The sequence below is a fragment of the Prosopis cineraria genome, unplaced genomic scaffold (assembly GCF_029017545.1).
Source record: "Prosopis cineraria cultivar Desert tree isolate PC_DT_omini unplaced genomic scaffold, ASM2901754v1 PC3, whole genome shotgun sequence".
Taxonomy (NCBI): domain Eukaryota; kingdom Viridiplantae; phylum Streptophyta; class Magnoliopsida; order Fabales; family Fabaceae; genus Prosopis; species Prosopis cineraria.
In genome coordinates, this window is record NW_026555334.1 from 43,716,153 (window position 1) to 43,743,014 (window position 26,862).

The window sequence follows — 26,862 nt, forward strand, 5'->3', positions numbered from 1 at the left end:
AAAATTCTTTTAATTTTTTTTTCGCTAAACTGAATTAAAATTTTAAATTTTTTTTGAACCTATCAAAAATTAAATTTCTTCTGTGATCCTTAATTAAAATTTCCTTATTGTTTATAATCAATTGGACAATTCAGTTGGCCAAAAAAAAAAAAAAGGGACGGTATTGTACATGAATCACTTCTAACTAACTCACAAGAAAAAATGCAAGTTAATTAGGATAATAAATTGTCTTCAAGTTAAATTACTTTTCATTTTAGAATGACGGTACTTTTAAAGTTGTACATAAAAAAAATTCATAAAACAAAAAGGAAAAGAACTTGCGTAAAATTGTTTTGCTATTGAAAACAAACTTGTTCAAATCATGATCAAGTTTCAAATGTAATCATCTCTTTTAATAAAGATTCAAGTCTTAGATTCATTTAACTAACTCTAACCCCATTATCAGTAGCGATGCATCACGTTTAGTAATATGCTACTTTTTTCTTTCATTGAAGTAAGTATTTTGTTCATCTCTCTTTTGTGGACACTAAAATAACTCTATCATGTTAATACATAGACTCCCTTCAGTTTAAAATACAAGTAATTTTCAGAAAAAATTTACATAACAATAAAAATTTTCTCTTACAAAAATATATATTATCTTTCTTGTTTATCTTTAGTTTCAATTACTAACACACTTTATAACGAATGAGATATAAATTTATACAATAATCTAGGTCAATGAACGTAAAGGTAAATGAAATTTTTTTTGGATGTACTTAATTGTTTATATTTTGAATCCAGATTACACGGAAGAAAATACTTATATTTTAGAGAAGAAGTAGTAACTTACAAGCACAAGTGCGTCGGTCAATTAATATTTTCCCACTTAATATAACCAAGCAGTGTTTTTGTTGGACTCGATAATGGTTGACTGTCATGTTGGTGTTGAGGATAATGATCCTCGCACATGTGAAGTATTCGAACCACCGACATTAAGGGAAGAGCATTTGTGTTGGACCCGAATACAAAAGCCCAGGAGAAAATACCAAAAAGACATCAAACAAAAGCGTGAGAGTTGAAGAAAGAAACAGCCTCTGGATTGGATCCTAACTAAATCAGACAATTCCATTTTGAGGCCCTATTTGGTACAATTAAATGATTTTCCATGAAATAGAAATACGAATGGGAATAGAGATGAAAATGAGGTATAAAATCATGTTTAGAATGTCAAACGGATGGCAGGATAATTTTTATTTTTTTACATGTAATTAGAATGGCAAATTACTACAATGCCCTTCTTCTTATCAATTGATTAAAAAAAATAAAATAAACAAAGAAAGAAAACCCTAGCTGCCAACCGCCACCACCATCACGGTGCAGAGCAAACCCAACATCGTCGGCAAGAGCAGTACCAGTGACCTTAGAGACGCAGAGCAAAGCGATCCTTGAGGAGGAGCGAGCATGAATCTCTACAGTAATGCCCAGTTGAATGCTTAAAACTCCTCCCTTCTCCTATTACCGAGCACCACCGCCATCGACGTTCCTCTTCTTTCAGCGCTGTACAATTCTTTCACCGTCGATTCTCTTCCTCAGAAAACTTCCATCAAATATGACAGCGGCCTTTCCTACAATCTCCCCGTCGTATCCAAAAAGCGGTCCAGACGTTTTCTGCCTGAGCTTGTAAACCTTGATCCTCGCCATTGCATTGGGCGTCGTCGAGCGTTGTAGCAGCAATGACGGCTTTTCATTCCAAAATGAAAGTCCTTCATTTCATCTTTCTCTGAACCGTGTTACACCCACGTTTTTATGAATTTTTATTTGTTTTTATTATAAAAAATTTTTAATTAAAAAATTTATAATCTCTCTATTAAAAAATATAAGTATTTTTAATTAAATATTATTTTTTAATAAAATAATTATTTATTTTTAAATTAATTATATTTTATTTATTTATTTCTATTAAATATCCTACAATAAATATAAAATTATTATTAATAAAAATATTTTAAAAAATTAATTATTTAATTTAAAAAAATTAATAATATCTTTATTTTTTAATATTAAATTGTTTTAAAAATATTTTATATTTTTAAATAAAAAAATATTAACTTATTATTTTATCAAAATTTATTTATTAAAATATTTTAATAAATATTTATCAAAACTAATGAAACTAAATTTTTTAACAAATTTTAATTAATAATTTAACAAGTAACTATTATAAAATAATAAATCTCGTTACTAATTTTAAATTTTTAATAATTTTATAAATAAATTTTAATAAAATAATAAGTTGATATAAATTTTAACATGTAAATTTTTAATAATAAAAATAAATTAAGTAAATATTTTTAAAAATTAATATATATTAAATTTTTTAACAATTTTTATTAATAATTTAATAAATAATTATTTATAAAATAATAAATAACTATTAAATTTTGATAAGTATTCGCTTAAAATGTAAATACAAAGTTTATAGTATATATAAAAATTTATGCTATATAATTGAGAGGCATTGTTAGCTCTGTGGCCAGTAATATTTTTGGTTGGCCAAGAGGCTAAAGGTTTAAAACCCAAACCCGTTAGTGCGTGCGTGCGTATAAATTTGGCACCTTTGCCAGACCGGTGACTGGTTCAGCGGCCGGCGATTGGTCCTGTGATGGCAGTCTGATGCCTGGTGCCAGGGCTTTGGAAACCGGTCAAGTGGCAGATGATAATTGGGGAATGTAAAATAAAAAAAATAAAAAATAATTTTATCTTTTTACATTAAATTTTAATTATATTTTAATCTTTTAATTTTACAAAGTGATTACTGAATCTTTTAACCCTTTCATGCGGCGAGTAAAGCGCTCCAAGGTCTTGGTTGTGATTTTTCCTATTTATTACACTAATCAACTTCCTCCTTTCCCACTATATATATTTCAAGTTTTCAACCTTTCTATACAAATCTAGTCATCCTTTTAGTCCAAACGGGAAAATAACACAAGGGTGGCAAAACAGAAAGAGTGAGTTGGAGGGACTAGAGCGACCCAGAATGGAGATGGGAAGCTGCGAGCTTGATGTTGACGGAGAAAGAGAGGGACGACGCCGAGCACGCCAGCCTCAGCATCGAGCACCAACGGCTGACGACACCAACAACGACAATGACGACGACGACGGAGGATAATGGCATTGAAAAAGATAAAAGATTATATCGTAACGAAAGAAAGGGGATTGATTCACAATTACCAAATAAAACCACCAACCTAAAAGAACGGCATTGAAAAAGGAAACATGAACCTGTTTATTCAAAAGGGAAATTAAATCCTTGTTTGCGTGCCTTCAATGTTAGCAATAGAGAAGCAATTAGGGAATAGTCAACGACATGAACTGATGTCACAAGAATTATGAAGTGAAATGAAAAAAATGCTTTTTATTGCATTCTTATTTGGAGTTTAAGGATAAGAAATAATTTTAAAAATCAGAATAGCTTGTGTTAATTTTTAATTTTATCCTCACCAAAAAATTACCAAATTTTTAATTTTGAATGTATCGTATTACATAGGGGTGTTCACGGGATGAGACAGGATCGAGAAAAAGATCGGGACTGAATTTTGATCCCGTGTCCCGTCCCGTCCGAAAGTCGTCCCGTCCCGTTAAGAGTCGGGACGGGATCGGAATAAGATCGGGATGTCCCGCCGTCCCGATAAATGGAATAATATCGAAAAAAGATCTGGATAATAACATTTATTAAAATTTTAAATCATATAATTTATTAAGTTTAAAATCAAAACAACACAAGTACATAAATAACAATAATTTAAAATCAATTATTGAATTATATTAATCATAACTACACATTATACTAATAAATACAAATGATCTTTATACTATAAGATTAGTAACAACAGACAAGTCAAACATAACATCAAATCATTGTTCTTCTACTTTAGTGATGATGTACTAAGCTAATTATTCTTCTAAAAATAAGCAAAAAATACGTTGTAAATAAAAGTTATTAAATAGATATATATAAGAATAAATTATATTAATATAATTAATATACTATAAAGAAAGATATCACCATGTTTACTCCATGCCATTAAAATTATCAATATAAAAAAACTTTAGTTTTAAATAAGAATTGTAAGTATTAAAATTATAATTGATATAATTAATATAAGTATAAATTATATTACTATAATTAATATATTTAAAATAAAAAATAATATATATAATATTCGGGACGGGACGGGACGTCCCGATGGTAATCCCGTATCCCGTCCCGTCCCGAACCTCTTTCCTGTCCCGTCTCGTAAAGTCCCGTCCTGATTATTATCGGGTCGGGACAAGACCCGTCCCGATATGATCGGGACGATACCGGACCAATCGGGACGGGTCCAGACTGAACACCCCTAATATTACTATTACATGTCAATTTTCTTTTTTAAATTAAGTCAGTTCACCTTATCTATGTGGGCGGTTAGTATCCATGTTTTTGCTGAAATAGTCGCAAGACTAGTCCTTCTTTTATATATACATATAACACAAATTATGAAATTAGCATGAAATGGCCCCAAACAGAGTGGCCTTCACTATGCACGCAAAAAGAGATTCCGACAAAGGATTACACACTCGTCGTCCCTTTGACGGTCCCAAAATCTAATACACATCCCAAACCTCTCGTTCAAATCACATTCCATTTCACAGCGCGTCGTTTTCTTTTCTTTTCTCTGGGGCCTGAATTTCATGGCACGCCTTTCACTATACAACTTAATTACACACTAAACAGTAAACAGTCTAACACTATATGTACATCAAAGGAGTCCAGCGGACTTCAATGGCAAAATCAAATATCCTCCGTCTTCCCGAAAACATGACATCCGTCAAAAATTTTCTTTATCCTCTCTCCTCCATCAAATAAAATCCAGCGGGCTTTTCCGGCGAAATCTAGTTCTTGACTCTTGATCAGATGCTTCACCCACCAAGTTAATACATGGTACTTCGGAATGTAGATTCTCAACACTCATGTCCATAGAAGTCTTGTTCTCTAGACAACCTTGCTCGCCTTGTTTCGATGCAACAAGCAACGCCAGCCTTTTTTCTTTTAACCATTTTCATGAACAATCAACACGAACCAGAACTCAAGATTTAAAGGCTGGCCAAGAGCCGCAGTCATCAGAATCAGAGATCATTTACCAGTTTTCACCCGTGATTGGATGAACCTTGAATACTCTCATCAGGTAGTGTCCAGGAAAGCAAATGCCCACCTGAATCCCCGCTCAGTAACTGCTTCAGGTCACTTGTGAGATAAAGGGCAGTAACTGGATACTTATGGAACTTCAAAACCTTGTGCAGGACCAACCTGTATTCTGGTTCTCTTGCACCAACATTTAACCCGCTCATTCTGCAAGAAGCTGATTTACTAAGGGAGCTATTTTGGTCAGAGCTGTGAACCATTTGCCAAATCTTGACAGCTCCACTCTGATGACCCGTCACGTACCAGTTTGTGTCCAGCCAATCAGAAAATGTACTACTTGTCACTGAGAGAATAGAATCAGAAGGCAGTTGTGATGTCTTGATCATTGCAAGGCAATCCCCATTAATGCTCCAAACTGCCAGAAGAATTCCAGCGGCTGTAACAATCTCCCCAGTCAAGTCATTGACAAAAATTGCTGAAACTGGTGCAGGAAATTTTGGGAGCTGCCGGACGAAGACCATGGAGCTGAGATCCCATATTATAACTGTGCAATCATCCGATCCACTCACAATAAGCATGTACGGCTGGCTAACTTGAAGGCATGTAACTTTGGCTGTGTGTCCACAAAGTGGCTTCTCCAACTGTAAATGCCGTAAGGCACGGTTCCCAAACCTACAAACTCTCCACACATTAACCAGCCCATCATCAGCCCCAGTAACCAAAATATGACCATCATGGCTAACACCAGCACACCGAAGTTGGTTACCCCCGTGTAAATTTTCATGTGTTGAAATGAGTCTGTCTTGATCATAACTCATGAATCTTAAGCTATGATCAGGGAAACCCCATGCTACATACGTTGTATATGTTCTTGGTTTAAGCAACTTGTGAGTGCCCGCAACAAGAATTTTATCATTCAAAGTAACAATTTGTGTGATAGGTGAAAAATTCTTGCGAATCTCGTGTGGTATAAGATGAGTGGAATGTTTGAGAGGATGAGGAGGAAGTTTTCTGTCAATTCTCCTTTTCACATGGGGTTTAAGAAAGAGCTGCTTGGGCGTTTGTCCAAAATGATTAATTTGAGCTAAAATGGAAGCTTTCAATGCTGGATCTGTAACTGAGTCTATGTTCACACTCCCTTCATATGTGTAATGATAGAACACATTGACAGATTCTTCAGCAGCCTTTCAGTTGCACAAGAAAAGAAAAGATATTAGGAACAGAAGAAAAGATATATTTCTGGATTAATATATGGATGACAATCAAATACATAGGCTATGGCCAAGGAAAAAGATTAAAAGAAAGGGAAACAAATAAGGGGGAAAAAAAAAACAAAACACATAGGTTGAGAACATAGAAATTAACCTGGTCAAATTCACATAACTTTGCATATTTCTATGTGGGTCCATTTCACTTGTTCCTACCTACCAATAAATTATTAACAACAAAAAGCCTTATCCCACTAGGTGGGGTAGACTACTTGGATTGCATGATTCCATTGTATTCTATCAACAACTTAGCCTTTGAACATAGGGTAAAGGCGCATTTTTGTCCCTAAAGTATTTTTCAAGTAGTACCCAATATGCTAACATTTTTGTTGGAGTAATTTTACCCTTAAAGTTATTAAAATGGAGCATTTTTACCCTTTTCGTGAAATTTTCTAACAGTCAACATTTGAGGTCCATGTTAAAATTTTAACGGAAAGAGCAAAAATATTTTATTTTAATAACTTTAAGGATAGAATTGCTCCAACAAAAATGTTAGGGTGTTGGATACTCATTGAGAAATACTTTAAGGGCAAAAATGCACCATAACCCTTGAACATATTGCAAGCTTCAGGGATTCAGAGTACATGAAGACAACCAACAGAATGGATGCAAATGGATGATTGTTAATTTACAGAAGATTGAGTAGAGCTAAACATGAAGATTATTTCCCCCTATTTGGAAAATAATAGGACGCACAAAAAGGACAACTTTAATCATGGTCCTGTCCCAGGAATAACCAGATAAGAATCTTTCAAGCACACAAGTACACACAAGGGGATAGTGAATGAGACGTTATCCTGTATAAATTAAATAATAATGACAATACAATTTACCACAACACCCACCTTCCCTCTCTGCTTATATCCAAAAATAAGGTCGATCCAGTGATGCAAATTTTCAGAGACATAATCAGATTCAAGAGCTTCTCTATGCTTCCTGATAAACTCTCTAGCGCTACCTTTAGCCCATGTAGGAAGAATAACATCCCCAACCTGAAAGAACAGCGTAATCGTTAAATTTCCTACTGCATAATGGCTTTTGGAAGATCATACATTTTAGCAAGAGATTGGCACTGGGATAACCTTCTCCCCAGACTGTTTCTCTCCCAAATCAAGATTGAACTGATTCTCCAAGAACTCTGGCATGTAGAAAAATTCCGGAATTAGTTCCTTCACATCAGATGTGTTTCCCTTCCCAGCTGCACTCAGCCAAGTATCCTTTACACTATTGAAAAGACGATCAGCATGGTCAAACTGGCCACCCTGAAGCTTTAGATTCTCTGCACTGAAAGGGGGAAGGCGGAGAAGATAGAAGAGGACAATTCCAGCACTAGAATAATGTGATCCATAATGGAACTTTGGAACCTCTGGGTCATCCCAGCTCTCATACCTAATGAATAAAGTTAAAGGAGTATGGTACATCAGACGAGGGGCAAGTACCTCCAAAGATCAAATTTCATAGATACTTGCTTGTCTTTTCATTTTATATTTGTGATATCTTAAGAACATGTCTGAATATTATAATTGCAAATGCAAAGCCCCAATATAATGTTCTTGTGCCTCCTCTGAGACACCTTAATTTCGACCCTATTCTAGTGATGAAACGGTTTGGATTGAACTTGACAGTCCAAAGTAAAACAGTCTATGACGAAAGGGAGAAATATTAAATTAGTGATATGAGAAGAAATTAAGAACTCTCAAGAGCCAACCTTTTTCTAAATTCATCTTCCCCTTCAGGTGTCTGGCAGCCCATTGGTTTATCAAGCCGGCGAAATGTTTTTGGATTGGACAGATCCAGATTTTCACTCTCATAATCTGCAAGGACCCAAGGAAAGACTGGATACTGGGTGAGGTCACTATATCCACGCCCTGCTAAGGTATTTAGGTGCATGAGGTACTGGAAATTGCTTATCTCTCCATTCTGCCACCTTTTTGAAAAGGATTTTGTGATCATTTTAAAGAGACGGCTGCTGCCTTCATTGCTTTCTTGCTTCGATGATCCTGAAATAGTTGTGTCCAACCTGATACAATGAAGACAATTAATTCAGAAATAGAAAAAGATAATTTAGCTTCACTAGCAGCAAGATCAGAAAATCCAGTCTGCAAAAATTGAACCAGAATCATACAAAGCAGTTACCAGATACATTACAAAGAAAATTGACAAGAAAATGTATAAGCATAAAGCAAAACATTAAAAAAGAAAGTCTTACATGCTATTTCGGGGAAGATTCATGGCAACTAGGTTTCTGAAAACCTCTTCCCTCTCCTTTTTGTGGAAAACCAAGAGATCATTACATCCATCCATGCTAAATATTTCAATAGCAACAGGACGGAGCTGATAATCACGCTTCAAAATCTCATGAACACTATTAAGTTTCCACATGCGCCAGAGGTGAGGTAAATTCCCACTGCTATGCACTTTCTCCTTTCCCCATGCACCGCCACTATAGGCCCAAGCCTTTCCCCCAACAGAGGACTTGACTATTGTGCTCCATGATGAATTTGATTTTGGTAGGAAATCTACACTATTGCTAACATTATTCTTCACACCCAAAGCCTGATCAATAACTGAAAGTTCGTGTTCACTTTCCTTCTCACAGAAGCAACCAGAATCATCAATATAGAAATTTTCAATCACATACAAACACAATTCACCAATCAGGAATATACCATCATGCTTGTCGAGACCAACAACCCGTTCACAATTATATTTAAATCGTATTTTCTCATATGGTTCCAAAAAAGGCCTGATCAAGAATTCACCATTATCATGCAGTTCTTTATCATATTTACCATCTGCAATCTTAACATCATCATCTTTGGCAGATGGCCTTGGAGATCCTAGATCAGATCTTTCTTGTGCCGCTGTTGGGACCGACACTGCACTAGACTTGGCACCAATCTCAAGTGCAGAATACAGGCTGGCTTCATTTATACTGCTACCTTTGTCATCATTGCACTCATTTCGATCAGGAACTGCATTTCTTACACTATCCAACTTATTGAAGAGGGCATCATAAAGCCCAACATCAAGATTATTCTGTTTACCATTGTCAGTCAAACCATGAAAACAACTTTCAGAATCTGGTTCAGGTGCATCAGGACCATTGTCATATTTTCGATCACAATATGCAGATTCCTTCAATTCAAACTGATCATCATGAATATTTTTTATGGTATCAATTTTAAGTTTGCTGTGTTCCAGTTTTTTGCGCATTCGGTATGGACCTTCAATTGGACAAAGCTGCCATTCTGGCTCTTCTGAGACATAGGATTTACAAAGTGGAAATATCCCTCTTTCATGCACAAGTTGCTGAAGATGACTTTGCCACTCACTCTCTGCATGAAGAACCCATCCATACTTATCTTGCCGAACAATTCTCAACACAGTAGACATTTCATCACGAACTAATTCCAGGGCATATCTTCGCTCATTTACCTGTTCCCAATGTCTTGCATCCAATTTTGCAGCTTCTCGGGATTTTCTTCCCACTTCCCGCTTACGACGGCCTTCCATGCCTTTGATTCTCACTCCAGGAAACTTTGCTGATCCATCAATATACTGCAGCCACATAATGCTAGCACATTGCTCCAGTAGTTTGTTTACAATCTCTTCAGTGTTCCAGTACCATTCAAAAAACTCAGATGAACTTTTAGTCAATAATTTGTCAAAACCCCTATGAAGCACGTCATGCTGCTGCCCTTGGCTAGGTTTACAAACAAGCAAGTCTTCTATTGCAGCCCTCCGATGTACAAGAAGATACTTAATGACATCAACTGCCATATTCTGTACATTCTGCCTTTCATCACAGAGAAGGGATATAAGATTCATGCATAGACAGTAATTAAGATCAGTATCAGTATTGCTGGGACAAAATATAATTCTTTTATGAGCAACCAGCAATTGCAAGACTGTGGAAATGTCAATCCCTGAATCCTCTTGAGAAGTTGAAGATGACCTCCTTTTAGGTTCACTGACCAGACCCAAGCGTGAAAGGAGATCTTCTTCCCCTATGCTGATTAAAAATGATGGAAGAAAGCAAAATAATATCATTCGATTAGTGTTTTTAAGAATTGAATGTATATAAGCTTCAAGTTGCCTACTTCCTCTTGTGATTGATAAGAACCCCTTTCCACCAAGAGCTGCTCCTTCAATTCGGCCATCTTTATTTGCTAATTGCAACATTGATAATAAGAATTCGAGAGTTTTTAGTACTGCAGAAGGTTGAGGGAAAGCACCCATGTATACTCGATCCACTATCATCCAGCACAACGCTTCCAAGTTTGATGACCAGCGACTTTTATCCAATTTTTTCTCATCTTCTTCATCATCACGCAGCAATCGTCTTTCAAGGAAATTCATAAATCTAGTAAGGCACAGACCCTGGAAAACTAACATAGATTCGGAATCAACATCTAGAGGAACACTTTCCAAGATGTTCTCTATGGCCAGTGATGCTTTCAGCTGCTCTATCATTAAGTCAGAAAGAACTTCTGCAATAAAATCTAAAACAGCAATTGCCCCAGCAGAACATGGACCGCCACCATACCCAGAATCATTTATATCTAAAAGTAGCTTCGAGGTGATGGCAAAGTCAGCATTTGGGGCAGATGGACCTTGAGAACTAGACTTCAACTCTGAAGATGGATCCAACTCCACAGCAAATATGGACAAATCTGAAGGAGTGGCTGCTAGAGGAGATTTTGCTTCATTGCAGATTGAGCTTCCCAACCAGGATGCCACCGGAATAACTGGCATTGAAGATGCAAGAGTAACTCTAGAGTTGGACTTCTCTGACAAAATGGGAGAATCCGGTAAGGTAAAAGATGCAGAACTCTGGGAATCTGTTGGCTGGAGAGTGTCCAAAGGGTCATTAATCCTGCAGTTGAATTCATTCGCACTGGAGGAGCCAGACACCTGATCAGTATTGAAATCATCCAAGCTCTGAACAGTTTCAACATCTTGGCAACCAGGATTATTTGACTCCAGTTGGGGTGTACTAGAATAATTCTCTGATCTCTCACCAGCCACAGCATTTACAGGTGCAGCCATGTCCTCAGAACTTGTACTTACCAATCCCTGAGGAAAGCTTCCAACGCTAATGGAGGTTTTGATTGACTGTTCCTGCTCATTAGGCAAGCTAGAAAATGTATTTTGTGAACTGCACGTCTCATCACAATCATTCAAGGATTTCTCTTCTGTCCCTGCAGAAAGCTCTTTCGCCCTTTTAACAGCATGCGCAGCCCTGTAAGGCACCAAACATTTAGCTCAACAGAAAAGGACAAATTTCGGGCAGAAAGATCATATGTAACAGAAAACTTGCACAAGAAGTCAGCTAAAGTTAATAGGTAGAAAATCAAGCAAAAACAAGCGAAGTAGCCACCATAAAACAGACCTCACACAAGAAAAATATAGGTCAATGCAGCTTTCAAGAAATTCTGAACGTCTACAAACAGCAGTGAAAGGGGGACACATCTTAGCCAAATCAACCATAAATCTGAGAACTGAAGTTGCAGCAGCAGGGGCCAATGCCTCTCCACCCATAAGGCGAGCAGCATATGTCTTATGCATCAGGGCTTCCCCCTGAAGTTCGCCAGCCATGTCTGAATTTCCCTCCACAAGCTCAGCCACAAGGCTTGCACCAACCTGGGAAAGATTACCAGTTTGGTGGATATGCATAGACTGCATGATCAGTCTATCAAAAGTAGATTTCACCATAGCAATCACAGAGTCCAACAATTCAACAAACTTGAGTTCGACATGACTCCCATCATTAGGCATTAGCGCATGAAAGTCCAGCATGCGGACCTCAGGTAACCTAGGATAAACTGGTTTGCCAAATATCAAACAAAACAAAATATAATAAATGTCTGGGGAGTCATAGAAACTTGGAAGCACCTGAGCCAGACCTTGATAACCTCCACTTGTACGAAATTTAAGAGCAAATGTTGGAGAAGAAGTAAGACACACACCAAGGAGAGTCATGACCCATCTCATGCTTGTGGGATGAACTGCTTCATCAAGAAAATATGTTATTAATTTGGAAGAAACAACTTTATGCCATTGCTCAAGCAATTCCTCAGATTTTATCGTCATTTGTAGATCAATAAGCATCTCCAGTAACATATTTCTCACAATTACATGTTTCCCCATTGACTCTCTCATAATTAGGTGTTGTGGAACCAACCCAGGAGGATCAAAAGTCATAATCACAAATCTAACAACAGTTTCAAGCTCAGTAGATAGAAACCCATCTTCCAAGATGACTCCAAGCAATATAACCAGTTTTTCTAGGACAGGAACTTCAACGTCACCCCTCTGCAAAGTCACTAATAAATGTTGAACAAGGTTAATCTGCCGCAGAATAGTAAGATTATGATTTCTGTACCAATGCATGGACACTAAATGTTCAAGAAACCCTAGCAATGAAATTTGAATCGACACAGGGGCTGTCACCCATAATGTCCAATCTAACAAGACATGTTCAACCATGTCAGCATTTGACAAGACAATGCAATTTGATGTTTCAGCCCTAATATCTGGGTTTTCCAGCTCTGAAATGTGACTAAACGAGTCTTTCTGTACGGAAAAATCATCCCTATCCCCATCAGATCCAAGTGAAGAATTTTCATCATGGAACCTTGACAAATAATGATCATCTAGACTGGTTTCTGGCAAAGATGCAGCAGGTGACAAAGTAGTCTGAGTAGTTTCCAACTTTTTTGGTTCAGAAAATGAAGCTTCACAAGCAGCAATCTGAAAGAAGATCTCCAGTGACTGCATGTCAAATAATGACATTCTACGACGCAAGAAGAGAGCAAGCAGATGGTAGCCCCTATATGTCTGCATGTCCTTCACATTTTGATGATTTTGGTGAAGTGAACAAGCAAGTAATGTAAGAGCCATATGGAGCATATCTTTTGTCTCAGCTGCTTCAACAAGGGCGAGAATGACTTCCATCCCACCAATAGGACGAATGGTCTCCCCAATCATGCATGGCTTGCAGATATAAGTATCTCCATAGAGACGTCCAAAACGTGGAATACCTGCAACCACCAGTACAACAATGAAACTGAAATCAAATTGGTAAACAAAGGAAAGCTGAAATCTGTAGATCGTTACACACCTCCAATAGGAGAAGCAGCTGCTGACACAGGATCAACCAGATTGAGCATTGAAAAGCACCCAGTCGATTGAATGAATTCAGTAGAGGTTCCATCAAATGCAAATATAAGTTTCTTTCCTGAAAGCTGTAAAGAGAGGTTTCCTAATCTCTCCAAATCCCAGACAATTACACTACCATCTACCTTCTGATCTCCCTGCTTGCCATTAGCATCAAGCCTCTGACCATTAGTAGACAAACTAGAATCAGCATCTAAAGAATCCAAGATGGCCAAACTGCCACCACCACAGGCCTGGTTTGGTACAAATTGTAGAAGATCCGTGTCCTGGAAGAGCCCTCTATATCCTCTACCAAGTGCGTACATAAAACAAATACTTCCTGGAGTAAGCACTTCCTCAAAAAGATAGCTAGAACGTAGTTTCCATGTCAAGTCACTAACTTTCGCATTAGCAGCTGAAGTCCCAATAATAACCTGCAATGGTTTCCCTGGCGGGGATGGTGAATATCCTAGTTTTCCACTGTGTCTTAGCTTTCCATTAAGATACACATAAGCAACACTAGCCTGGAACAACCCAGCAAGAGCATTTGGCTTGCTGTGAACAACTGCAAGGTGATGCCACCTTCCTTCTTGAAGTTCTAACCCAGAAAATGATAAAAAGGAGTTGTTGCTGGTTGCAAGAGTCAAAAGTCCATCATCCTGCAGATAAAGTTCAGCATAGGTTGTGCTATCATTATCAGCTGCCACAACTGAGAAAAGCCTTAAGAAATACCGCACATGCTGCTTTCCATTTGGGCCAGACCGCTTCTTATAGGCAACAGCTTTGGAAAGATCTGGCTCTTTTGACTGTGAGTTTAAGAAATTTTGAAACTGGAACCAACAAACGAAAGAATAACCAGCTGCTGGGGGCCATGATCTTTCACCCAGGGAAACCTGAATGGCAGCGTGCCCAATCTTGCTCATGTCCATCTCCACAAAGGGTGCCAGAGGAATATTTTCGGAGACTGTATCTTCCTTGAGAATCAATTTCTCCATCATTTCAATAATTAAACGGCCTGAATCTTTTTGCCTCAGTTGCAGAATATATTTCACAAGTTTGCGGAGTTCAGATGTGAATAGCCTAATTAGCAGAAACTCGGTTGTTAAATATAAATAAGGGATTAGATTAAATGGGTAAAACAAACATCAGCCAACAGATAAACACAACAAGTTCTACCTGTAGGAACCAAGAACTTCCACAATTTTCAATGCATATGAAAGTAATGGAGATGTACCCAAAAGAAAAGGGTGGATTGTCTCCAGCAACAGCTCTACACAGCCTAAAGACATCATGAAAACAAAAAAAATTAAAATGAAGACTAGAATATTCAAAGGGAATTGTGTAAAAGCAAACCACGCCATACATACCAACAGAGGTAAGCTTTTCCTGATTAAAGGAGCCAGCATGAGCAAGCTTTTCAATTAAATCTAAAAGTTCTAACTGCATCTTGGGAGTAAAATGCATTAATGAACTGATCAGAACTCTGAAAACTCCAGCATTGTAAACTCGTGCTTTACTAGGATTAACTGGACCCGATGAGGTTAATAAAAGATTGTGAGATGATTTATCAACAGCCTGGCCATCTTGTTTTGAGGAAGGGGGGATCACAATTTCAAGAGCAAGTTCCAACATCAACTGGATTACTTGTTTTTCATGCTCCGTACAAAGCAAGCCAGAATCGAAGAGAAGATCAAGGAAAGTTTGTGAAGATATAATTTCATGCAACTTCACCCTATTAACAGCATTATCAGACACTCCAACAGTTACAACACGCAACAAATATGTAAAAACCTTAATACAGACATTAAGTGAAGGTTGATCTACATCCCCTCCCTCACTTTGGAACCCATGTAGTGTAGTGAGCAAAAGAGAAAAACCAGTGGCTTCACCAAAAACCTTCTGGGCAGAGCGGTTAGTTCCCAGGATCCGCAGCAGAGCTCCCATAATGTCACATTTTGCATCAACAGAAAGTCGGTACTGAGACCCAGAAGCATCTATTATGATTCCACTTTTCAAAATTTCAATGAATGCACCCAATTCCTCAGGATGAGCCTGGTAAATTTCAGATTAGATAATTATCTTGATGAGTCTGAATGAACAATAAAGCAACATAAACAAAAATTAATTCAGATGCAGGATGCACAAAGATATTTTCAAAAAATAAAAATTTATCTTCTGTTCAATAATAAACTTCATCACAAATCAATATATGTAAAGCCAACCAACATCGAGAGCTCAGAAAATTTGGTGAAAATTACTGGTAGCTCAACTAGCTGAGATTGAAATGAAGTAGCCAATGCCAACAAACCTGTGAAACATCTTCAATTATAAGACATGACAGTATCCTGAGAATGCCAGAACGGTGCTCGTCAGACAGCAGAAAAGGCAGTACAGCAGTCACACCATTAGCTGATCGAAATGAAGCTTGATTCACCTCAGATTTCTTAACTAAAGAAACCAAGCAATCCCATGCAATAGGAATCGTAGCTTCCAAATCAAAAATGGGAAATGTCCCGGAACCAGATTGTATAAGCTTGGATGAAGTAATGATAACATCCTTCTTGTCCAAATGTCTCTTGAAGTTGCTTGAGCTGGATTTCCTCTCCAACTGATTTGAGATTACATTCTGTTGGTCTGGGCCCAAAATCCTGTGTTGCTTCTTCAGATCATCTAACAGAACTTCCAACACACCAACTTCACGCAAAACTTTCTTATACTGTTGATCAAAAGATAAGAGTTTTACAAAGAAAGAAAGTATTGTCCTCTTCAACTCTGACGTAATTGGTTGTTGTAATAAGCAGCAAAGTGAAAGCAATTCTTGCTCAGGAACGCAATTTACAACTGTCACAGCATACTCAAGAATTTTCAAGATTATCTCTTGCAAAGATGAAGGAAAGCCGGCCATATTTAGGATGAAAAGTGGAACAGTACGTAATTTCTGACACAAATTGTAGTTATCTATGTGACTCGAAAAAATTTTAAACATCCTATTTAATACTTCAGCCTGCAATTCCCGACTGGTAGCTTTGAGGAAAATATCTTGTAACATCCGGACTGCTTCAAGGTCCTTAATTTTACCGTTGTCCTTCTCCCATGCTTCACCTAGCAGGTCAAAAGATGAAGTACGACTTCGGTTATAACCACTAGGCTTGTTTTGGGAAGATTTAAAACCCTTGATTCCATAAGACTGTAAAGACTCATTTGATCCAGTTTGAGCTAGACAGACAAGAACATCAAGCAACCTAGATAATGTGGGTGAAAGACATTGCAAGGTAGCATTCTCCTGTACACCAGAATTTTGTCCTCCATCATCAAATGTTTGGGACCCATCAGAAGCAACATTCTGGTCAGCAAATGAATTGGATAGAAAAGACTGGAAGCCTTGACTTGTCGCCATGCTGGATAGAGTTAGAGCAAACTGAACAAGGAATTGATATCCATGGGCATTATGTATATCCTCCTTCAGTCTGACACTACCAGCATCTACATTTTAAACTTCTGAGAAATCAGCACTACCCAAGGGGGGGGGTCCAGAAAGAAAAATCTTTAGAATTTAACTAGAGGGACCTTATTTATTGCTCCTCTAGCTTTGTTTATAATATGTAAAGTATCCATTGCTCTTATATAATAACTAAACAAGAAAAAAAAATGACTAGTAAATTACCACTCACCAGGTCTATTTGACAATTCCACGCACTCAAGTAACAAGTCAACAATGCCCATGGTATAGGCAGAATCACCAGAATCAGGGTCAAAATCTTTCACAGCCAATAAAAGAACTTTAATCTGCATGAAAAAAAGGCATGACAATAAGAGAACAGTGAGAATAAATAATGAATATAAAAAAGGGATGCTATGAACTTCATAAATCCTAATCAGTATAGCACCAATATATTACAATGGTACAAGTAAAACTATAAACATAATTTGCATGGGTAATATTGCAGTAGCCGCTGACATGGCTTGTGGACAAGGGATACTTTTAAAGAATAAGAATTGTTTAACACAATATTGATTTTATGGTGGAACGATTTCAGCAGAGGTGCATGAGTGTATGTCGGTTTAAAACAACTTCAAAAATAAAACATCAATTTTCTGAACTCTCTTTAATTAAGCAAAACAAAATGTATATACCCATATTTGTATGACTTTTAAAATGATTAAATTAAGATTCCATGCACAATTTCAGAAAATGGTCTTATCTTTTGCTTGAGAAATGTCCAAATTGATCAAGAAAAGTCAGATCAATCCAAAACAATTTTGGATTGTTCTTAAATGGCAATTCTTTTTTTTTTTTCAAGAAGAGACTCTCCTTTTAATTTTACACAGCTTGCGATTTGTCATTTGTTCATAGCTAGGCTGATCTGTCCTTATAGACAGTTTATATTAAGAGAGGGGAAAACTGCATTTATTACAAAACTACATCTCACAAATGTGTTGTTGCATAAGATGCAAGGAGAATAATGTTACAGGAATCCTTGTTATTTTTTTATATTTTCATTTGATATTAGATGACAAATGGCAGTGAACCAAATGGGGATCCATTTGTCACAATATTCAAAATCCAAGATCTTCACCAACCCAACCCCTGAGGAAAAGCCTGGTAAAACAATCCTGTTGGGGAAAATGAAAACTGCAACATTTTAAAAATAACATCCTGTGCAGTTCATTGCAGTGGTTAAGTTGAACACAAACTAACTGAAGATTACAATAGTGAGAGAAGTTATTTAACACAAATCAGATTGAAAAGCAAATCACAAACCAGATTATGCTTGCGGATGTAGCTGGCTGTCCTTCCATTGTCATTGACCAAAAGAAGTCGAAGTATCTAAAAAAATTTAAGGAGCAGCAATATGAATATTCAACATCAGAATTAAAATGCCAATTCAAACAAGTTGTCATAAGATAGCATATATATGTGATGTTTTCACTGCATCCATATGCACCACAATTTACCTGCATAGCATGCCTATGAAGTTGTATGCAGTGCAATGGAATAAGTCCTTCCTTGCATCGAGAGAAAACTATCAAAGATCCCTTTGAAACCATTTCAAAGAGTAATTGAAGTGATTCATCCTCTATCAAACTCTGTGTTGCTGATGGATGGCTCGCAAGTGCTTTCATGATATGCACAATACTTCCTTCTACCTGAATACAAATGATTTGACTGCAAATAAATAAAGTACAAATAGGGCCTTGAAAGACCCCAGTAATATCCAAATTATGAAATAAAGGAAAGCGCGGATTTCAAGATTTTATGCTTTATGGAAGAGTTTAAAGTTTTCACTAATGCTGTATAAAGAATATACGATGAAAACAATTAGGATTCAGGTCTCCAATAAGATTTTAATACATACAACTTCCTTCCTGACAAACAGTTAAGTAACTTACTAAAATTGCGCGTGCGCATACCCAAACCATTGCATTTACAATGGAATCAGAACTTATGTAGCCAGAATGCAGGTTTTAAACAAATTGATTAAATGATGGAGAGAAAGGGGGGAAAACCTCGAGCTGGCGAACTTTTCCAACATTGCCATCATGATCTGTTTGTGATAACTCTGGTTCTTCATGATTGATAGCAGCACTTGGCCTTTGAAAGTTTACATCAGGATCTAAAATGGCATTGAGAATATGAATGAGACAGCTAAACATCCCAGAGTCAAGCAGAGATTGTTTGTCCATAGGCTGCAAAAAAATATACACACAAGAACTACTGCTTGATGCTCATGAGTAAAAAATAAAAATACAACAAAATGGAATTATAAAAGCATAATAAGTTTCAAAGTAAAGTCGATTAGGCAACCCCAAGTACTACCACAACACAGAATAAACCTAAACCATCAATTTTCGTTTGTCACTAACACATTACTTGCAAGCAGGAATTGTTTGTCGTTTTTTTGAGCGGTGAAGAAAAAGAAAGGAAGGAAGGAAGAACTAATATATGAAGTAAGGCAAATCTCACCAAGGACTTTACTTGGATACACATCCAGAATCAATACTAGGTCCAAAACCATGGTTTTGGAAAATCTTATCCAAACACCCCCGATTTTCCCAAATTCCATTTGTCTTCTGAAACTCCATTAAGCTTTTTTTTTTTTTTCATTCTTAGCATTTGAGCATTTTCCATTTCCCCTATCTTTATAATTAGTTCTAAAAAATTATCCAAACATCTTCAATTATCAAAATCAATTTCAGAAATTATTATACAAACATTATCACATTTTGTTAATCAATTTTTTCTACAATCATTTTTTACTAATTGAAATCCAAACACATTCCAAATCGCCAATATTAAAAAATAAGATTTCCATCAACACAAAACAGAAGTCAATCACATATAACAACTTAGCTCAAAAGGCTTTGAAAGTTTACCCCAGATACAAGGATCTCGACTGCAGTTAACAAATTTGATCCAACAGTGATCCCATCCTGCACAAAGTGTATCACAGTAAATTCCAAAAAAAAGGCAGATAACTAGCAAAGCAATGGCAAGATCCAAGAAGAAAAATCTTAGACAAACCTTTGTGACTTCAGAAAAAAACTCAAAAACTTGACCTACATCCAGAGATTTTGTTTTTCTGCTGGTTTTTAACTTCTCTACATCTGTCACAAACGCTCTTCCAACAACGAAGGAGAATAGATGTGTTTCAACTAACCTGCAAATCATCAACTTTCCTCAGTCAGTCAAAGAAACTTCAACAAGGCATGTCTACGAAGTTGCATAGAAAGCAATCAATTTCATATTTTACAAGCAGAAATGAATAAATGAAATGCAAAATACCAAAGCAAGAGAAGGGATCCGGAACTTGTTTTGATAATGATTATTCTCAAAAGGCAAGAGTAGAAACAGAGCATATAATCAATTACAAATGGCCATAAATGTCGCTTAAGAATCATACAGCATGCTTCATAACAAAGGAGCCGTATCAAAGAATGGACAGTCTAGGATTTGACTGGTCAATTAGCGTCCCATGAATCCTTAATAATCCTCTCCACATAATATTCATTACTCGACAGTGTAGTTAACCCCAAAATATAAAGATAGAGATGGTAATGGCAAAGTAGAAGTGCGAACATGCTTATCATTATTTCAATTCCTTTAGAAATACAAACATTTTAAGTAGGAAAGGTCTAGTCATATAACCTTTATTGAAAACATCAGGACAAGAAGAGCCCATGCACAAGATCTGTAGTTCATTTTACGATGCTGCACCTCAAAACTCATTAAAGACAGAGAGCAGCAATTTCCTCTTTTCTGATAAAAGTAATACTGGTGCCTATATTTTCATAAAACAATTGGGATGCGTATAGCAATGCGTCCATAAAAATGTGATGTTTCAAACAATTGGATGCATATAGCAATGCAAAGATAAGAAAAATCATTTTCTTTACATGGTAAATAACTGAGCTACGTTAATTTGCTGCTTCGCTAATCTGCAAAATGCATCTACAGTCTGGTCCAGGGCCGCTTCTTTTTCCTGCAAGTTAATTAGAAATCATTAACAAGTAGCATTTTGTAGTTTGTAGTATTGACCATTCAATTGATAAACAAAAGTACTAGATCAATCAAGCAAGAATGCAAGCAAGAACCTTCTCAGAGTTGGATGACCTAAACTCTTCCCAAAATCTCTTGAAGTCCAATTCCAGTTCATGTCTGTCCCTGATTTCAAGCTTCAAATAGTCATACTCAAATGTGGCATCATAAGAATAATATGTCATAACATATCTAGGAGGAAAAAGTCCAAAAAAAAAAATGCAACAAGAAAATAGCATCGCTTATTAGCTTACTCTATACAACAACAACAAGCTTTATTCCACTGGGTGGAGTCAGCTACATGGATTGTATAATACCATTATACTCTATTATTTATCAAACTTTTAAAAATGTTATTAACTGAGGGGTCTAAGTCAACAACTTTCATGAGTGTTTTATTGGCCTTTTTCTACCTCTCTTAATAAGGCTTAAAATTATCTATTTCACTCTTTTCACCAATGCCTCTTGCGGTCTTCTTTGTCCATGTCCAAACAATCTCAAACGATTTTCTGCCATTTTTCCCTCGATAGATACTACACCCACTTTTCATTGTATACGCTCATTTTGAGTTTTACCTTTACTTTATAACAAAATGAATTTGTTAGATTATCAATTGGTGTAATTTCATTAACTCGGATTATTCAATCATTTCTATCTATAAATAAATAGTTATGAGCCTAATGAAGTTATAGAAAAGTAGATAAGCCAACTGCCACGTAAAAGACATGTTATGTGTAACCGCTAACTTGCTCTCACACCCTCTAGAAACAGAAATGTAACTAGTATTTGTTAGATTACTGACAAGGAAATGAGGCCATTAATACATTCCCTTCAACGATATTAAGGTAAGAAATCAAAGGCCCAGGTATAAGTCAGTGGACATGACGCACATCTGATATACAATCACATTCAGGACCACAATAACACGGCACATTACTGGATGCAAAAAATTGTAAAAAGTAAATAAACAAATAAAGCACAGTGCACTAAAGACTTCATAAGATTCAACAATAAGTAGCTTTCTCCCCACAACATATCCATTTCATTAGCTGAACTAAACTTTTGTCATCTGAAAGAAATAGGAGTTAAAAAACTTTAACAGGGAGACAATCAGGGGATTTAATGAAGTTTATTTCATGTACTTTCTAACTGCTGGCAGAAAGAAGTGGAGACGGGTGGTTGCAGTATCAAGTATCGACAGAGGAGCAGAGGAAGAAAGGAAATTCCATTCATCCCAGCCAAAAAACCAAGTAAAGACGGGATTGACGGGGAGTAATGCCACGTAGCCTTTCTCTCTTTTCTTTATTTATTATAGCAAATAATATACAATGCCATGCTCAAAAGATCTCACTCGAACAATAGGAAAACCATTTTCAATTGCTGAACTTGATCAGATAACTTAACGTTAGGGGAAAAATAGAAAAATGCTAATCGATTTAAAATAAATGAAACAAAGAAAATATTGAACCTGGCAGACGATGAGCCCAAGTTTTGCGAATCTGAAAAGGCATTGTTATCCCGAGAAGATAAGGCTGAAGAGAGTGAAGAGGCAGAGGCAGTAGGGGCAGACGGAGATGATTGACTGAAACCAACCCTCTCTTTAAAGTCCTTGATCAATGTTACCCATTTCATTGTTTCCCCTCTCGATCCTTCAAACACATGCAGAGCTCTCTCATCCAATCACCGCTCACCGGATCCAGCCCCTCCCACAACAGTCGACAATAACCTCCGGCCTCCGGCGAATCTCTCAGCTCCCGATATCCCCCCGCCTAGAGAGGGGGAAAGGGATTTGAAGTATGAGAAATAGTTTAATATAAGCTGTAATTATAGCTGCAAATGTAAGAAAGTGGGCAGATCGAAACTGGCCTTGAATTTCGAAAGCGGCAAGATCTGCCCAATTCTAATTCATCTTTTTTAAAAATTTCTCCAATTTATTTTGATTGGTTAATGCGTGTCAGAGATGTGAGTTGCGGGTCCTGCGTCTCGTGATTCTCTGTTATCCCCTTCTCCTAAATTTGATCTCTCTCTTCTTCTTTTTTCAAAAAGTTCGGAGTTCTCTGAATTCTCGGAAGATGCTTCGGCGTTGGCAGCCCTAAAAAGCAGGGGAGAGCTAACAAATCGACACGACTAGCTTACTGGAGTTATGGAAGTTATTGAAAGAATGCCAAATAAGATTGAGAAAAAGGGGGAGAAAAAATAAAAAAGATTGAAAGAAGACGAAAATCTCTGTGTTTCTACTCAGGTTCAGACGGCTCTCCGCTGAATATACTTGCGGCTTCCCTGCCCGGTCTTTCCAGCTTCTCTATATGTACTCTCTTTTGCGCACCAGGACCACGTCAGCGAGGAATCCACATGGAGCACCGTCGTTCGAGCACTATCTGTGAATCTGAATTCTGAGAAGAGTCAAGGCCTCGAGGGGTTTTCTTTTTCTTTTCTTTTCTTTTCTTAATTTCTATTTTGGCCCTTCGGGTCCGCAAAATGGTGTTAATTGAGGTCGTTTAGGGGATTCTCTTGTCTTTGCGAGATTACCAGTTCGTTGAGACGTGTAGAGTGTAGACTGATTTTTCCCGGCTTTTTTTTTTTACCTGGTTTTTTTTTCCCTCCCGGTTTTAGCTTTATCAATTATCACCTTCTTTTATTTGAATTTGATTTGATGCCTCTCTGGATTCCTTCATTTAATCGCCGATTTTTTCAGAGGGTGAGGCTATGATATACAGCACGTGATATGATACTGGTAAAATATAACTCACTCTATAATATAACATATTGTTTAAAAAATTAAATATTTAAAAATATAAAATATTTTTAATATTTTGAGATATAATCATTATTTTTTTTAAATATCTTTATTAATAAATAATTTTATATTTATTATAGAGTATTTAATAGAAATAAATATAAAAGAAAAGGATAGTTAAAAATAAATAATTATTTTATTAAAAATTAATAGATAATTATTTTATTAAAAATTGAGGTCCCATTAAAAATATTGTATATTTTTTAACAAATAAAGTACTTGTTTTTTCTGTCTTAACTAACAGAAGGGTTCATGAACGAAATAAAATTTCTTGTTATAAGCTAACCTGAGTAGTTAATTAACGCCTAGTCAGCAAAAAAAAAAAAAGGATAATTAACGCGTTTATCAATTTTCTTGTAAGCAGGGAAACATTTATGGCCTTGGCAAAGTATCTTCATTAATTACATCCGTTGCTTCGTGGGAGCAAATAATATTACTTGCACCAGATTTAAATATAAAGTGTTTTAAATTAAGAGTATCGAAATCAACCTAAACTAATCACATCAAATCAAATCAAATTAAACTAAGCCGTATGAATCGATCAAAAAAAATTATAAATGAGATTTTGTTTTGTTTTTATTTTGACAAAACTAATTAGTTAAATTTGATTCAAGTTTTTGCTTCTGAAAATTCAAACTAACTCAGACGAAATTTTATTATATTTATTATATATATTTTTATAAATTTTTTAAAGCTTTTCTCTATTTTTAAGTTTAGTTATTTGTAAATTGTTAATAAAAATAAGTTACATTTAGCTAAATGTTATTTATAACTGTTTAAAATAGTTTTTAATGTTATAATCAAGTGTTTTAAAGATAATATATTGATTTTTAATAATTGAATGTTCTAATTAATTGTTTTTTACCAACATGCTAATTGATTGTTAAAAAATATTTTTTGTGCTCGAAAGATTTTTATTGCAAAGAATGATTAATGGTTTATAATTATCAATAAACATGAATATATATTAGTGACTATGAATAATGTATCATTATAAAAGTTTAAACTTGATCCAGACCTAAATCAAACTAACTGAAGGAAAAAATAAGTCCTAAATTACAGTAATTGATTGGTTTGATTCGCTCTGGCTTTTTCTCAAACCAAATTGAATTTGTGAACACTTTTATTTCAAACAATCTTGCATGCATGTTTTTTTTTTTTAAATCCAATGAATATTTACAACTCAAACTTGTGAACACTCTTATTTTCAAAATCAAACAAAACCAAATTTGTGAATACCCTTATTATAAACAACCTTGCATGTTTGAAAAAAAAAAAAATCCATGTGCATGTTTATATTGTTAAATTTAAATATTTAAAAAGTTAACGTCCCGTTTGTTATCCTAGCTAGTTAGAGGAATATGAATCGGGAAATTGACGGTTTGACCACAAAATTTAATCAATGACGATTTTCTAACCAATGTACTGAAAAAATTTATCGAAAAAATTATAAATTTTAAAATTTCAATTACAAACCAAGGAGGTTTTTTCTACAGTCATGTTTCTATCTCTATTCATTTACCTTGTTCCATTTTTTTTATTCTAATAATTTATGTTGTGTCATGTTTCTAATTCAATCATTTGATTTGGCCACTTTTTTAAATACATGTTGTCCCAATGTGTTAGTAATACATAAAACTTGACTTTTGTAAAGAAAACAATAATTATATTGTCTTTCACTAAGAGGAATGCCTATTAATTGTACTGTGGTTATATTAACATCGTCAATGAAGGATAAAAATTGGCTAGCAACAAAACACGAACATGATTGAAAACAGTGGCGAAGCCACGTTGTATTGAGGCTGGATAAATATATCCTTGACTTTGTGAATTATGTAAATTTGACAATTTTGCACTCATACATTTGATATTTTGCACTGTCTAGATGAAATAAAAAATATATAGGTTCAAAAACTTGTTAGATATGTAATGTTTTAATAATAAAAAAGATTTGAAAATCATATTTACATGTATAAAAGATTGCGTTGACATATTCAATACAATTTTTCAAAGAAGAAGATTAATGTAGTTATATTATTATAAATTTAATCACATTGTAATTATTTTTTTTAAATAGTGGTTTTTAAATTAAATTAACCCGCACCCCTAAGTTTCGAGTCCTGACTAATCCACTTATTGGAGAGCAAAAGATCGTAACAATTAACAGATGGGAAGATGAGAGCTGCCTATTAGGTTGTGCAAATTTATGATGCACAGAATAGAGCTTTCATTATTTTCATGATAGAAAGCTCGAGCTAATTAAGATGGTCTCGCACTTCTCTCTCGCACGAAATTAATAATCATGCTTATAAGAATATCTTATTTATTTATCCACCCACACCTTCTGCATCTCACGAATGTAATAGGAAAAAAAAAAGAGTCTATAAGCTTAAAAAGAACAAAACAAAACAATCCCCATTTTATTATCTTATCCGGCTTCCCCAATTCAGCAAACGTGCCTTGCACACCCTTTCCGCAAAGATTCCAATGACACGTATTCTGTAATCGATTAATTATACCAAGAGTTGACCAGAAATTATGGGTGTGTTTGAAATTTGGAGTGGGTATAATTGATTATGAAAAAATTTAATTAATATGATTGATTTTGAATATAATTGATTATATTATGAGGTACATAATTAATTTATAAGATTGATTTTAATTAGAATTGAAAATAAAGTAAAACAATGACTTTGTGAAAATATATCCAAACATTTTTATTACATGTCAAAATTAATTATGAATCTAAAATTATATTAGTCAAAAAATATTAAACGCCCATTATACATGCTAGAATAAAATAAATCATGAATTCAAAACTATAATTTTTTTTTAAATATCCAAACACTCCATACATATCAAAATTAATTATGAACCCAAAATTACAATTATCTCATAAGCTAATATTACTTGATTTTCAATTCATATTCTCAAT

The 26,862-nt window shown here is 35.5% G+C and overlaps 1 protein-coding gene across 1 annotated transcript; it reads right to left on the reverse strand.

Annotated features, from left to right (window-relative positions):
• Positions 1-4,524: 4,524 nt before the first annotated feature.
• LOC129306160 (protein SPIRRIG-like) lies at positions 4,525-23,541 on the reverse strand. Its single transcript, XM_054946564.1, has 19 exons — positions 22,599-23,541; positions 21,187-21,256; positions 20,989-21,074; positions 20,117-20,252; positions 19,969-20,025; positions 19,102-19,281; positions 18,550-18,741; positions 18,356-18,421; positions 17,265-17,379; positions 15,902-17,076; positions 14,961-15,645; positions 14,770-14,872; positions 13,559-14,673; positions 11,828-13,478; positions 8,642-11,677; positions 8,141-8,452; positions 7,515-7,821; positions 7,278-7,424; positions 4,525-6,348 (listed from the first exon to the last, which is right to left on the reverse strand). Exons 1-19 carry the CDS (start codon positions 22,760-22,762, stop codon positions 5,170-5,172), a joined length of 10,776 nt encoding a protein of 3,591 aa, XP_054802539.1. The 5' UTR covers positions 22,763-23,541; the 3' UTR covers positions 4,525-5,169.
• Between the last annotated feature and the right edge of the window lie 3,321 nt (positions 23,542-26,862).

Excerpts from the sequence above, each read along its gene's own strand:
- LOC129306160 (XM_054946564.1), bottom strand. The coding sequence starts at position 22,762 with ATGAAATGGGTAACATTGATCAAGGACTTTAAAGAGAGGGTTGGTTTC. Across the intron at positions 14,873-14,960 it reads GGAAAAGCTTACCTCTGTTG|GCTGTGTAGAGCTGTTGCTG; the intron begins GTATGTATGGCG and ends TGATGTCTTTAG. Across the intron at positions 11,678-11,827 it reads CTATATTTTTCTTGTGTGAG|GGCTGCGCATGCTGTTAAAA; the intron begins GTCTGTTTTATG and ends GGTGCCTTACAG.